General features: G+C 38.6%; 1 protein-coding gene across 1 annotated transcript; it reads left to right on the top strand.

The window, feature by feature from the left end:
• Nucleotides 1–9880: 9880 nt before the first annotated feature.
• Nucleotides 9881–11569, top strand: LOC121264779 (UPF0481 protein At3g47200-like). The gene has a single exon (XM_041168078.1). The coding sequence runs from the start codon at nt 9881–9883 to the stop codon at nt 11567–11569; it is 1689 nt and encodes a 562-aa protein (XP_041024012.1).
• Nucleotides 11570–15818: the final 4249 nt, after the last annotated feature.

Here is a 15818-nt window from a genome sequence, read left to right as displayed (position 1 = left end):
CAACTCAACTCATTTCAACATCCACACACACCCTTATTATCTTCCTCTGGAAGTTGTAACTGACCACTCACCGAGTCAAAATCACCTCCGTTATCTCCTTGAGAAAGTGAGAATGTACTCTCGTCTTCTTTCTTACCGTTAATTTTCTCTACGAAAATTTTTTTTTCCCTTTCAATTTTGGATTTTTTTTTTTTTTTTTTGTAAAATTGATCTGAATGTGTCCTCATAAGTGTATATCGGATCCTTCATTCTCTTCCTTTATAACTTTGGTAATTTACCAAAGAGAATTGCGGAGAAAGACAAAAAGCGAAAGAGGATGAATGATCCTCCGGTGATTGAAGCGAAGAGTGGTTCCGATGCGTCCTGGATTTTGGATGTTCGGAAATGGCTCGCCGCTCTATTCAGAGATGCTAGTGAAGAAGTCCTCGATATCGAATACATCCCGAGAATCATCGCCTATTTGCAATCTCCTATCCGTTTCCGAAGCGAAGGAAAAAGCTGCAGACATTGTCGCTAAGGATTTTAGGCAAAAAGTCGCGGAATACAGCTCTCAGGTCCTACTGTTTGACGAAGTTGCTTGTTGCATTCATAGAATTGATGATGATTTACAATCTTGGTTTCTGTAGTTCTATTGAAATATTAGCTGAACCAAATTTTATAATTAATTTACTACAATTCTACTAATTTTACTATGCTTGCTATACAAATGTTATTAACTGATGTTGGTCCATACTTCAAATCTGGTTAACAATCGTGGTATCAAGTATAAACAATAAAATTTAAAATTAGAGTAATGTTATATATAATTATAGGGTGCACAGTCGTTTTAAAAAAGAATGAGATTTACTATTATATTAAAAAATTAGTATTTTTAATATGAATTCCGTATTTTTTTTTTCAAAAAAATTATGCGACGCTTGAGAACTTCAAATATAATTTCTCTAATAGTTATGTCAATTTGTAGCCGAAATGTAGGAAATTTGTAATACTTTAAGTAGTTTCCTTTTTTGGATTATAGTCTCATCAAACTATGTCGTTTTGATGTGGTTGTTGTAGCTGCAAGGATTAGGGAGATATTGGAGAGTGTGGGGCTGGCACATGATAGTTTACAATTTCGATATTAACAAATATGAATATAAGTTTAGAATTACAAACTTAACAATAAAAATATAAGTATATTAAAAAACATCAATATTATAATCCAATAATAATAAAATTGTGATTATGCGTAAAAATCTAATTGGATCATAACGGGTTAGTTTCGTGCTAAATGGGTTGACCCATCAATGACTTGTTTATAAATCGTGTCTTACGGGTCAACTTATTTTGACTCAAATCTATAAATATCAAACTCAAACTTGATCATGTACTTGTGGTTGGACCAGATGGGACATATAAGTAGTTTATGACAATGTTTTGAATACCGTACCGGACGCCGTACCGGTCAAGGCACTGGAATGAAATATTTCGATACCGATACCGTTTTGAAATAGCGTTCCGGGATAACGTTTCGGGATAGTCGATATATAAATAAATTATATATATAAATATATATAAAAATTATATTTCAAAATAATAGTCTATATATAAATAAATTATATATAAATATATATAAATTATAAATAGTCTAGTCTGAATTTGAAGTTAAAAAATATGCTTGAAGTTTGAAAAAATGAAAAAAAAAAACACAGGCCGAAATCTAGGCCGGTATATACCGGCCAGTATTTTGGCTGGTATGAAACGCGTATAGTACCTGTACCGGCTAGACGGTTGGTACAAAAAATTTCGACCGTACCAGTCAATACGGTACGAAATTTAAAACACTAATTTATGGTATTAAGTCATCTACAAATTTCTCTTGCATATCTTTTATGAGTACTGTATCTCATTAGTTTTACTGACGAGTTAAAGAAATTAAATATCTCCAATATTGATGGTATGCTTAGGTACGTATATTATTGGGATTGATGCAAGTGCATGGTTAATTTCCCTGAACATTTTGACATACTTATAAATATATATATATATATATATAGAGATATATTATAGCAATTTATTTGACTGGCCAAGCACTCGGAAATCGGAATTAGTATTAGTTTATTGTACGCAGAAGAAAGGGTATCAACAATTCTATCATTTCACTCAGAATAATATTGCAAGATATAGTCATAGATTGTATAAGTATTGTGTACTTATTTTAAAAAATAATAAAGTCTATTATTAAAAAATTATTATTATTATTATTATTTTTTTTTTTTTTTATGTAATCACATACTTATTCACTTTTAAAAGAAAAATACACAACCCTTGTACATTCAGTAAATATCATTTCTCTTTAAATCAAGTTCTCCAAAGTACTAGTAGTGATCATACGATCGAGGTTCTTATACACAATAATAAGCACAGGCAAAGTAGTCCATGTGGTGAATTAATGAGGTGTAATCCTTAAGTTTCTGAACTCTTGCATGTGCATGCAGGTCTCGTAGGTCGAGGTGCATGGTGTTTGTTTGTTACCAACTTATAACCTCGATATTCTCCTATTAATACAAGCAAGTAGTGATGATCCTATCAATGAAACTAATTATCTTGAAGATATCGTACATATAACCGACGTTCTCTTTTCTTTTCTTTTCATGATCTTAAAAAAAAATCATTTTTTGAAATGTTCTTTTGTTCAAATTATGGGGAATGAATGTGCTGCAAATAATTTTAAATTTAGATGAGAACCATCAACGCACGACAAAAACTTTCAGAATCCAGAAACGCTGCAACAAAATGAAAATCGTCCCCATTCATTAATGTTTTTGCAAGGGACAAAATATCTAAGCCTGGCCCACTAGGCCATCACTAGAACATAAAAAAGAAAAAACAGGAAGGTAAGGGAGAAGAGTTGTCTGGAGGCAAGGGGAACAGTGTCAGGAAGCAAGAGACAGTGTTAGGCGAAAGTGAGAAATGGAAAGGTGGTCAAACACGCAAAGCAGACAACCCTCACCACTACCGAGAAGCACGCGAGAAGATTGTCAGATAAAAAGCAAGCGGCCAGACGACTTCGACTTCTTCTTCAACCTCTCGAAAGGGAGCTCCAGCGAAGGGTCTTCTCCAGCAAATATATTCAAGATCTCTATTGTATAGTGAGAAATGAGAAGCTATGAGAAACTATAAATAAACATATTATAGTATATTTCTCGTCCCCAAACGCCCGTGGACGTAAGCATTATGCCGAACTTCGTAAATCTCTGTGTCTCAATCTCTTACTTTCCTATACACCGTCATAAATGTATGCACCGACACCGAATGGCCGCACCGGACCACTGTCGGGGACATCAAACCACACCGATCGAGGCCCGAATTGTCCTAGCAGGCCGGAAATGATTATTTCTCCCTTTCTGGTCTGACGTGCAATTTTTTATACATCAATAGTTGGTGCCGTCTGTGTGATTTGATTCACTTTCTAAGCTAGAGGTGAGAGAATGATGATTTTTTGATGCACAAAATAATCTCTAAATGAACAAATGAAGCTTCCTCGAGATAAATATTCCCAGTTCCTCTACTTTTATTTTTATTAATGATATCATCGTAAAAATCGGATGAGTAAACTATTTCTCGCCCATGTAATTACTGATAATGTGCACTTAAGTGCCTGAACATGGCATCGTGGCTCAAGTGACCACGTAACTCATATCCCTGACTAGTGGGGTGTGTATTTTATGCACGAGATACATGCACATAACACATGCATTGGCGGGCAAATACTGTGCACTTAATTGCACAGCACCACACAAAACACTTTGCACCTACATGCACAATACCTAAGCACATGCACAAACGGGCGAGCACTGTGCACTAGTGCCCGTTGCCATGCATGTCCAGACTGTGCATGGAATGCACAATGCAATGCACAGTACTAAGTACTAACGAGAGGCTGCTGTAGGCTCAGAGTCCTTATTGGCCTTCTTTCTTTTCGCACTATTACGGGTACAAAAATAATGGAAAACATTGGATTCAATTTTCAACTGTTCCTATCGGAAATGGGATTGACTTTGGATTCGAGCCATAACACATGGTTTCATCAAATTGAAATTGTACGATTTTCCCGATCGCAGCCACCACTTGGGCCACCAGAGGGTTTTGTATCCGACTGGTTCATACTCGCTGCAGGGGACCAAGCACGGTGCGCCTAACAGGTGCACGACAACGTGCACCTGAGAGGCTCACAGCGTGAGCCCCATGAACTGAACCAGCCGACAACCACCACGTGGCCTGCCGGCAGTTTCTTTCCCCGTCCAAACGTCCCCCATCAGTGGAGGACGTGCATGCCTTGTGCTGCAAGAGGCAACAGGTGCACGATGTCATGCACCCGGCAGGCCCCCTCCCACTTGCTCCGCGGCTAGCATTGTCATGACCCTCCTCAGTCCCTGGCTGTGCATGACTCACTTGCTTGGGACAACCCCTCGGATGCACAAGACTCACCTGCTTGAGATGGTCCCTTTGCTGCACGGGACTTGCTTACTCAGGACAGTACCTAGGATGCACGAGACTCACTTGCTAGGGACAATTATTCGGTTGCAAGTGACCCACTTGCTTAGGTATAGTTCCTCGGTTGCACAAGACTCATTGGGCCACACATTGCACAATCACCCACGTGGTCAAGGCTTGTTGCCCGAGAGAGTTATATGGTGCTACACGGGTTCCTAATAAAAAAAAAAAAAAAAGGAAAGAAAACAAAGAGAGAGGAAGGCAAAGAAATTGCGACCAACTGCGGGCAATTTTTTGTCAAGCAAAAATCAATTATGGCAACTAAAACTCTCTAGTTTGTCTCTCTTAAAATTTGTATGAATTTTATTCATACTAACAAAACTGCTTCCTGTGGTGCAGAACACCAGCTACGTAGCCCCCCTCGGGCATCTCCTAGACATCCCAAAATAATTCCGTCAGGACAAATTGTTTAGCACTAATGCGCATGCGGGGATGGTCACCTCACTTGACGGGCAACTTTCCGATAGCTAACAACCAATGTTTAAGCATGTACTACGCATGTGGAATGTGCACCATGCATGAGCCATGCACCTTACACGTGATGGAAAACAAGGAACAACCCAGTGTTTCACTCGCCCACGATACACGTAATGGAGAATAAGGAACAACCCTAACTTCAGCGGCCCATGCAACGTGCTCTACCAACTTGCTCGCTCAGCATGCTCCACCAACTTGCTCGCCCAAGTCTGCTTGGCCGATTTCAATCAAGTAATGATCGACTACAGCAACCAATACTCTTCAAATAAATTGTTTGGCACCACAAACACCCAAATCTTCTTCATCGCTGAAACATGACAACCCACAGGCCTCACTGGCACATCTCCAACCTTCGCCACATTCCAGTAGAGCAATTCAGATTTTCCACCTCACTTTGTGATTTGAGTCATTTATGCTAACCGAGTTGATTTTTTTTAGCACGGCCAATCATCTTCGTCGGCCAAGTCAAGTCCCCTGACTCGCCGTGACAGCAAAGCCAAGTCTTTTGACTCGCCATAATGCATTGCTTAGGCTAGAGTCTCAGGGCTCGCCCACACAATTGGTCGAACCCAAGTCCATTGACTTGCTAACCTTAGTGCCACCTAGCCACGATACATTGTTTGAGCTAGAGCCCTAGGGCTCGCCCACACGACCAGTCACACACAAGTCCCTTAACTTGCTGACCTTTATGTAGCCAAATCAAGCCCCTAGACTCTCCGTGAATTTTAGGCCGGGCACTAGTCCTAGGGCTTGCCCAGATGGCCACTTGGACACAAGTCTCTTGACTTACCGACATTCGCACTATAAGCCAAGTCCCTTGACTTGCCGCGATTCAATAGTCATACACAAGTCCCTCAACTTGTCGACCCTCACGCCAGCAAAGCCGAGTTCTATAACTCGCCACGACACTCGCACACAAGTCCCTTGACTTGTTGATCCTCGCACCAGCCAAGCCGGGTTCCTTAACTCGCCACGATGTATGGGTCAGGCTAGAGCCCTAAGGCTCGCCCACACGACTTGTCAGACACAAGTCCCTTGACTTGCTGACCTCCGTGCCACCTCACCACGATGTATTGGTTGGGCTAGAGCCCTAGGGCTTACCCACTATTAGTCGAACACAAGTCCCTTGACTTGCCGACGTTTGTGCCACCAAGCCGAGTCCCTAGATTCACCGCGAAGTTTAGGCTAGACATTAGTCCCAGGACTTGCCCAGATGGCCACTAGGACACAAGTCCCTTAACTTGCTGACATTTGTGCTACAAGTCGAGTACCTTGATTTGCCACGAAGTCAGGCCAAGCACCAGTCCGAGGACTTGCCCAGACGGCCCCTCGGACACTAGTCCCTTGACTTGCCACCTTCGTGCTACAAGTTAAGTCCCTTGACTCGCCACGAAGTCAGCTGGGGCACCAATCCCAGGACTTGCCCAGACGGCCCCTCGAACACAAATCTATTGACTTGCTGACCTTCGTGCAACAAGACAAATCCTTTGACTCTCCCCTAGGTAGCAACGCCAGCACAACCCTTTTCCTTAGCAAACGCCGAGTGTTACACTCATGCCACAACAACCGCCTCAGACCCATGCCACAACAACCGCCTCAGACCTTCGCCACACTTCAGCAAGACAATTCAACACTGTCAAACAACTCCTACTTACCTTCCCGTCGAGGGTCAATAGGTGGGTCTAGCCTTAGGGCGGCCTGACCTGCCTCACGACAAAGTACGAATCTAGTCTTTTGGTTGCCCGACATTACTCCTGAGATGACATATCCTTCAGCAAATGTCGTGTTTACACTTATTCCACAACTGCCTCTCCCAAGTTATCTTCGAAAATGAGTCAATAAAAGGGAAAGGTGGAGGACCACCCAACCTCCTAGGCGACCAACGGACGGGCGAGTCGCTTGACTTCTTGACCCTCGCATTTTATGCAGTCGAGTCGGCCTCCCGCATATCCCGCCCAGACTAGCTCCGCTCTCGCACCTTATGCAGTTGAGCCAGACTTCCGCTTATCTCGCCAAGATGAGCTCCACGCTCACATTTTACACAGTCGAGCACATCTCCTACCACATTCGAGTTCTGTGCTCGCATATTATGTGGTTGAGCACATCTCTCGCACGTTCGAGCTCCGCGCTTGCATTTTACGCAGTCGAGCACATTTCTCGCACGTCTGAGCTCTGCGGTTGAATATGCCCTTCGCCATGTCATCTTATGAGTCGAGTACACCTCCCACCTATTCTTGAGTTCAGAAATCTTTAACATTTAATGTGAGTGAAACAGAAACTAGGAACCAACTCCTGAAATTTATTTCTTTACGAATTTTAGCATCTCATCTCCATCTCATATTTTATCTTGAAGATTCTCAAGGCGTTCTTTTAGAGCGAATCGACCTTAAGAATTGCCAGCAATTGTAAGGGACAAAATATCCAGGCCCAAGACGAGGTGCAGCCCACCAGGCCACCACTAGGAGACAAAAGAGGAAAAGCAGGAAGGTAAGGGAGAAGAATGTGTCCAGAGGCAAGGGGACAGTGTCAGGAGGCAAGGGGCAGTGTTAGGAGAAAGTGGGAAAAAGAGAAGTTGTCAAACATGCAAAGCGAACATCCCTTACCACTACCTAGGCGCACACGAGAAGAGGGTCATATGAATAGCAAGCTGCCAGACGACTTCAACTTCTTATTCAACCTCTCAAAGGGGAGCTCCAGCGATGGGGTCTTCTCCAGTAAAAATATTTAAGATCTCTATTGTACAGTGAGAAATGAGAGCTATGAGAGACTGTAAACAAGTATATTATGGTGAATTTCTCCTCCCAAACGTCTGTGGACGTAGACATTATGCCGAACTACGTAAATTTCCGTGTCTCAATTTCTTACTTTTCCTGCATTTGTTTTCTGTACACCGCCATAGATGTATGCACCGACATTGTACGGCTGCACCGGACCACTTCCAGGGGCACCAGACCACATTGATCGAGACCTGAATCGTTATAGCGGGTCGGAAATGATTCTTTCTCCCCTTCAGGTCTTTTGTGCATTTTTTACGCATCAACAATTTTAGTACTTTTCACGATATTTTATTATTATTTAATATTTTATTATTATTATTTTTTCTTTATAATTTTTTTTATTTATAAATTATATGAGATCACCTCACAACCTAGACGTAACCTTAATTAATTGAGAGCAACGATACGAGTGAGTCGGCCTACTAATTATGTCAAGGAGGGTGTGTCCGATTATTCGGGTTTTATTCCTCAAGTACGTCTAGGACACGTTTCCCACTATTATAGATACTTTGAAACAAATCGGTCTAATGTCTCTCAACAACGATCGGACTAGCTAGCGTAAAGAAACCCGGACTAATTAGAATATTAATTAATTAGTACGTACGAATATGTAACTATAGCACCCGGCCAGTTTTAAGTACGAGATGTATGCTTGATTCTGCTTGATGCAATAATAAAGCTAGGATTCATTAATGCTAAACTTGCTGTGGTAATAAAGATCACTTGATTTCATGCAGCTTGCAGCTAGTTGGGCAAATGAAACTTCTGGATCATATTCTGTCATGACAATATTATATAAAAGAAAAAGAAATTCCATAAGTGTCTTATCGTACTGTAAAATGTTTTTCTTCTTAATTTCACAAGGAAAGGATGCACGTACGATGACGGGCGGAGCCATGACAGTAAATTTATTTTTATAACTTTAACTAATCATTTTTTAATAATATTAAATAACAAACTCTTTAAATCTATTATCATTATTTTTTAAATATTGATTTTTACCAACGGCTACATTCTTTCTCCATTTAAAAAAAAAAAGTCCTAAACTTTCTAAAATTTTCAAATCATTTATTAAAAATCATCTCCAATCATATTAGTATATGTTCTTTACATTTGAGACGCATGGCCATAAACCCAAATGAGACTCCGTGAAGGCCATATTTCAAATGCCAAAATGGAGTCGACGGACTTACGGTGGGCAATCCCAGGAAAAAAAATTGAAAAAAGAAAAATGGAGTTCGGTGTGGCTTACGACAGCGACTACGGGAGTCAACGGCGTTCGACTGTTGTAGCTGCTGGAGTTCAACGGCTATCTTTCGGTGGCGCTTGGGTTTTGTTCAACTGAAAGAGAGGAAAGCTGCAAGCAATAGGATTGCAGCAGCCAACATTTGCACAACTTTTCTTTACTTTCTCTTCTTATGCGGGAGTGCAGCAGGCAGCGGGAAGATAAATTATTTAGTCTGAAAATAATATTTAGCTAACCCAAGGGGTTGCTAGATTTGGCCAGGGAGATGATCTTGGACTATAATTACTGTTTATTTGTTGAGTTCATTATAGTAGATTATTGTGTAACCTAACTAAATATTAGTCAAAATTTAGTTTGTTGAGTTCAGTACTAGTGTTCTAATTAGCTATCTAGTAATAAATAAATAAATAAATAGTAGTGATAGGCTTACAATCTATTCATAATTTATAAACAGTTTTAAATATAATAATAATTTTTTTATTAAATTTAAACCCATCAAATCAAAAGTAAAAATAAAAATAAAAGTTAAAGGAATATTATTTTATTACATTGTAGACACATTGTTATATCTAGAAGTAAGTCTATCATTTCTCATAAATAAATCAATGGGAATTTAAGCTGTAAAGGCAGTCTGGATTGCAATCGATATCTCGAACTTTTATAATTAGATCCCATGCAAACACTAATTGATGGTTTTGAAAACACACTGTAAGGGGTTAAGCGTAATTTTATTTTTTGTCCTCAGCCTAGTATAAAGTACTTCATTACCTGAACTTTAATGGTACCAAATATCTAGCAAATATCTCACTTGCTTGGGTGCAGCACCTACGCTCACAAGTACGCCATGGCCGGAACCAGGGAGCATGTGATATCCGTGGAGGAGTTACTGTCGAGAAAGGCTGATGTTGTCAGAACCGAAGCTGGTGAAACAAGCAGGGGCCGTGACATTTCCTGCCAACAGAGGCGGGTCATTGAAGTTATTGAACAAAGAGAGGAAGCCTGCGAGCTGAAAAAAAAGAGGTTTGAGAAACTGAGGGAAGCAGGAGATCATCATCCCAATGGAGGTCAAAAGGCTACACCAAGAATACAAAAGGTTCCACTGTTGCTGCAAGATCACAAACATTTCGACAAGTATTTTAAGCCAAGGATTGTAGCACTCGGTCCTATCCATCATGATACGCCAAAATACAAGCCAGCAGAGGCGTACAAGCTTAGAATGGCAAAGTGCTTCGTCCAAGACAGTGATACAAAGGATGAGATTTTGTACGACATTGTTGAGAAGAACATCGAGCAACTGAGGAAGTGCTTCGACGAGGAGGTGACCAAGAAGTATGATGATCAGGCCCTCGCCTGGATGCTGTTTGTGGACGGGTGTGCAATATTACAGTCCATTCATTGTACTGTTAGCAATGCATGCACAGATTGGAAAATGAAAAACGATCTGATGGCCTTTGGGACACAGGATTTGTTCTTGTTGGAGAATCAACTTCCTTATCAACTCCTTGTGGATTTGATGAATTCCAGCGCAAAGAAAGATGAATTGGAGAATTCCATCAAAAACTTCATGCTTATGCAGACCTCGCAGCCAGAGGAGGAAGGGAGTCAAGGGACTGCGGAAACGAGGATGCCTCTCCGGTGGGCATTCCTAGGCAAACGCAAAAGTCATGGTCCCGACGCTGGCGAAGAAAACAAAAGGGACGACAAAAACAAGAGTAAGGGGGTGCTGTGCGAGGAGGAAGGGACTACGGAAAGGGATCCGAACCATCTTCTCGATCTCCTCCGGACGATAATCATAGGCGCCAAACCCAAAAGAAGTACTCCTGGCGACGAGAAAGGAAGGGACGACACAATTAAAGAAGATCAAGACGGCGCTGCTGCACGACAAGAAAGGGATCGGACTCCTGAGCAAAAGGGACTACCAAAAAAGAGCTCAAGGAGCGGTAAATTGCGGTCGTACTATCGCAACGTGGAGGAGCTTAGAGCAGCAGGAATCCATGTGAGGCCGCCCAGGAAAAGAAATGGTTCCTTGACATCAATAACTTTTGATGAAGGACTCAAGTTCTACCTCCGGCTTTCTCCAATTATAGTCGATGACTCAACGGGACCCAAGTTCTTGAATTTGATAGCCTACGAGATGTGTCCGGATTTCTACAATGAGTTCGAGATCACCTCTTACATATCATTCCTGGATTCACTCATTGATAACACCAACGACGTAATGGAGTTGAGGAATTCGGGCGTACTCCAGAACCAACTCGGCAGCGACAAAGAAGTGGCTCAACTCTTCAATGAGATTGGCACCGACTTGGTTCCTGACCCCGAAGCATATGCCAAAGTCAAAGATGCCATTCAGAGACACTACGATACTAAGTGGAAGACCTGGATTGCTGAAGCCCTTAACGAACATTTCAGAAGCCCCTGGACGTTTCTGGCTTTTTCGGCCGCCATAATAGTACTCGGCCTAACTTTCATACAGACTTGGTTCGCAATCAAAGAAGACAGAGGTAATTCCCGACCCCGAGTTCGGCGCTAGACGCGAGTTCAGTTCCATGCAGCATGGATGAATATAATTTTTATGATAATTTGGAGAGGCATAAATAAAATTGATAGATCTTATAATTTAAATCTACATGCAAGATCTACGTATTATATTTGTTTCTCTTTAAATTATAAATATATTTTTAAAAAAAATTACGAAGTCCGAGTTCACGTAGCCGTTTTGAATTACATCCTGCGACGACCTGTGCATGTCGTTTGCAGTACTGTTTTGAAATCTAAAATAATTCGCTATAATAATTAAGTCCCGTGCACACTAGCATGTTTTTTTTTTTGAAACTCACACAGGCATGGGCTTGTTATATTATGTATGTAAACATTATATTTATTAAAGATAATATAACAAGAGTACTCTTCCTTGTCTATTAAATAGTATGTTTAACTAAGGCCTGTTTGTTTTTGCTGATTAGATGAGATAAAATAAAATTATTGATATTAATGTTAAAAGTTGAATAAAATATTGTTAAAATATATTTTTTTAATATTATTTTTATTTTGAAATTTGAAAAAATTGAACTATTTATTTTATTTTGTGTGAAAATTTAAAAAAATTATAATGATAAAATGAGATGAAATAAATTGAGAGGAATCGTGAAAACAAACGAGACCTATAAGTTATCCATGATCCCAAACAAGTTACTTTCTCTGTAAAAAAGTGGGTCTTATTAATAAAAAATAATTTTTTTTACACTTTTTTTTAAGTGAGATCTACTTTTTTACAAGTACGTTGCTACGTCCCTACCAAAATTCTTTACCTAGCACTCAAACACTTTTTTTTTTTTTTACTTTTTCTTTCACCATTTTTAAAACTATTTAGATATTTTTTAAAAAATCACATATTCATTTAAAAGCACTTACTTAATCATTAAGTAAAAAAAAATTAAAATAAAAAATTAAAATATTTTCAGTATGTGGGAATAGTGTTTTCCTTTTCACAATGGCTTGTATTTGGCTTGAACAAATCATGCATTTTTCTTACTTTACATATTGGATAGTGCTATTATGCCACCCAAGTTTGCCCACTTGGTGTGCCCCCTAGTGGAAATTAAAATTTTTTTGTGTTTTTTATTTCAAACATTTTTTAAACATGTTTAAACATTTTTAAAAAATAACAAAACACCAATACACTAATAGTCGTTTCCTTAAACATTAAGTAAAAAAATATTAAAAATTAAATAAAATACATGAGCAGTCAAATTAAGAAAGCAAACTCATGGAGCATAATATCATTTTCAATATATATATCCCGCTAGTCTACCCATTGAAAATGAAGAATAATCAAGTCATGTATGTGCATTTAAAAAATAAATAAAAATTGATAATGAGAAGTTCTTCTTATATATGTAAGATTTTCACTAAATGGTAGGGGTGTATAGTTTTTAGTCTGAACCAGAAAAATCGACTGGACCAAAAATTTCAGTCCGGACTGGATCGAAAGCTATACTGGTCGGTTTCGATTCCACAAATTGTGGATCAAAGAAGTTCGGTCTGGTCTTGGGGTCTATAAATTTTGGATCAGACTGGACCAAACTACATATATTTAAAATATTTAAAATAATTTAATATATTATTTTTATATAGTAATTATATAAGTTAATGATGTGATTTTCATTTAATTTATTATCATTGAACATATAAAATATAAAATAATATATGTTATCAATTAATAATAAATCATAAATCATGTGATAATTTATGTCATTATATGTAAATAATTAATATATCATACATTCATGCATACTGTACTATTTACACTTAATTAAAGTAATTAGGTAATTTTTTTTAAATACCTAAGTTGCAAGCAAGCAAGAATAATCTATGTATAATGAAATTATTTGATATTAATTAACCATATCTAAAATGTATGACATTATTAATAATTATGCATATTAAAAAGTAAAGTCTAATTTAGTAAGTAGTAACTATCAATATCATAAATATAATTATATTTAAATATTTTTTAATGAGTTAGTTACATAATCCACAATAATAATTTACTTAAATTTAATTTTAGTAATTTAAATAATTTTTTTATTAATTTATTTGAAAAAAATGAAACAAAATAATAAAATAATTGGACGGAACCAACCTGACCGATAGCTACCGATCCGGTTTGGTCGTATGGTTGTTCAGTCTGATCCGATAAAAAAAATAATTAACCGAAAGTTTCGATTCATTATTGGACCAGACTGATTTCTACCCTATCCAGGCTGATGATAATATAATATAATATATATTTATATATAAATATATCAGTTTCTGGTGATCAATTCATCATTCCCTCGCTCGAATCAGAATTTAGAAGTATTAGAGGTTTAGTATTATAAGAAATAATTAAATAAATAGAGACAACTCCGACACCTTCGGCCCCAAAGATCAAGCCGCCATTGCAAAGAATAATTGGGCCCTTCTTACAAAAACAAAAAGTAATTCCTCCGACGTACTTATTAGATATAAACTCTGCAGTGTGTATATATATATATATATGATATGTGTTTTAAATGAAATTAATTTTATAAAATTATATCATTTTTATAAATTATTTTATAAAAATATCTCACATTTAAAATACATTGTGTACGTAAATGGTTACGAAAAGAATTGTGCATCATTTTCGATATAACATAGAGTCTTGCTATAAGCACGAATCAAACCTGGAATATTGGTGCATCGAACATAGCAATATTTTTTTCGTACTGATCATACAACAATGCATGAACAGTAAAATTTGTTACCGTGTATTCATGCTCCAAACGTTTTTTCCAATATTTCTTGTCGATTTTCCGGCGACTCCAAAATGCATTGATCCATATTGTAACAAGGCTGGCGGAACCCTAGAGGAGAGGCTCTGTCAACGGAAGGGGCTGGACGTTGGGGATGAAGGAACCCCAGTGCACGTGTGTGAAGTAAAGTGTTTGAAGTGAAGTGAGGATTGTGTGTGAACGAAAGTGTTGAACTGGAGTGGTACTTAGTAAGTAAATGGGTTGGGTTATTGAGTTAGTCACGGGTTGGGTTATTTGTAAGGGCTTAGTTAAGAGTCCTTAGTTAAGTCGTGGGTCGTGTGGGCCATCATCCATCATTTAGCAGTTGTTGTTTAATTCTTGTCAATAGTCCATTAGTATAGTCTTTTATTCGGGTCTAGTAGTAGGCCCATGACTTTTTCAGTTCTGAGTACATGTAATGAAATGGGAAATATTGTAAGGCATCTGAAAGGTAATCAAAACCTAATTTTCCCTTTTCTCTCTATTCTCTTCTCATCTTCCTTTTATCTAGAGGTGCTCCCCTCGAAGTGAGTTATTTTCAATGTGAATCCAAATAGGTGTGTAACGAGTGGTATCCAGAGATTTGTCCTATGAAGAAACAATGGCAGAAGGAACTAAATTGAATCAGCTACAAGATGAGCTCAATGTCCTAAAAAAAGCAATGGATTCCCAATACCAAGAATTAAAAAAGTCTACTGATGCTAGGTTTTTCTCATTTGGACAGCGCCATGGCAACTCTCAAGAGACAACATGAGGCCATAGTACAACAGCTGACCATCCTCACTGTAGAAATGCAGAGAAGAAATACTAACAGCAACCCTAATACCGAGTCTTCTGACGGGGCCCCACCAAGGGATGAATCGGGATCCCTACAATTGCAACAGCACTTGCAACAGCAGTAGCATACCTATTCTCAGCCACCATTTCAGCAACAGTAGCAAACCCATCCACATCAACAACAACAGCACCTGCACAACACGCATATGGGTGAGATTCAACCAAGAACAGTGAGCCTTGACTTCCACTTTTCAGTGGAGATGACCTTTCAAGTTGGATTTACAAGGCTAATCACTTTTTTATTTTTTATAACACTATTCCACAACAAAGTGTATGGTTGGCCTCCTTTCATATGGAAGGTAGGGCATTAATTTGGTTCCAACATATGGAAGACAGTGGCCAAATCCCAAATTGGGATGCCTTTACGAAGACTTTGCGTATTAGGTTCGGTCCAAATGCTTATGATGACCCTATTCACTAGGTTGAGACAGTCGGGGTACTATGGAAGATTACCAAGCCAAGTTTGAGACACTGTCAAACAGATTACCTGGGTTGTCTGATGCTTATAAACTCAACTATTTTTTGAGTGGGTTAAGGACGAGATTCGGTTAACAATGAGAATGTTTAATCCCACCAATCTTACCTCTGCTTTCAGTTTAGCAAAGATCCAAGAAGAAAAATTAAACA

Source organism: Juglans microcarpa x Juglans regia, chromosome 5D (genome assembly GCF_004785595.1).
Source record: "Juglans microcarpa x Juglans regia isolate MS1-56 chromosome 5D, Jm3101_v1.0, whole genome shotgun sequence".
Classification (NCBI taxonomy): Eukaryota; Viridiplantae; Streptophyta; class Magnoliopsida; order Fagales; family Juglandaceae; genus Juglans; species Juglans microcarpa x Juglans regia.
This window is presented reverse-complemented; position numbering and strand designations above follow the sequence as displayed.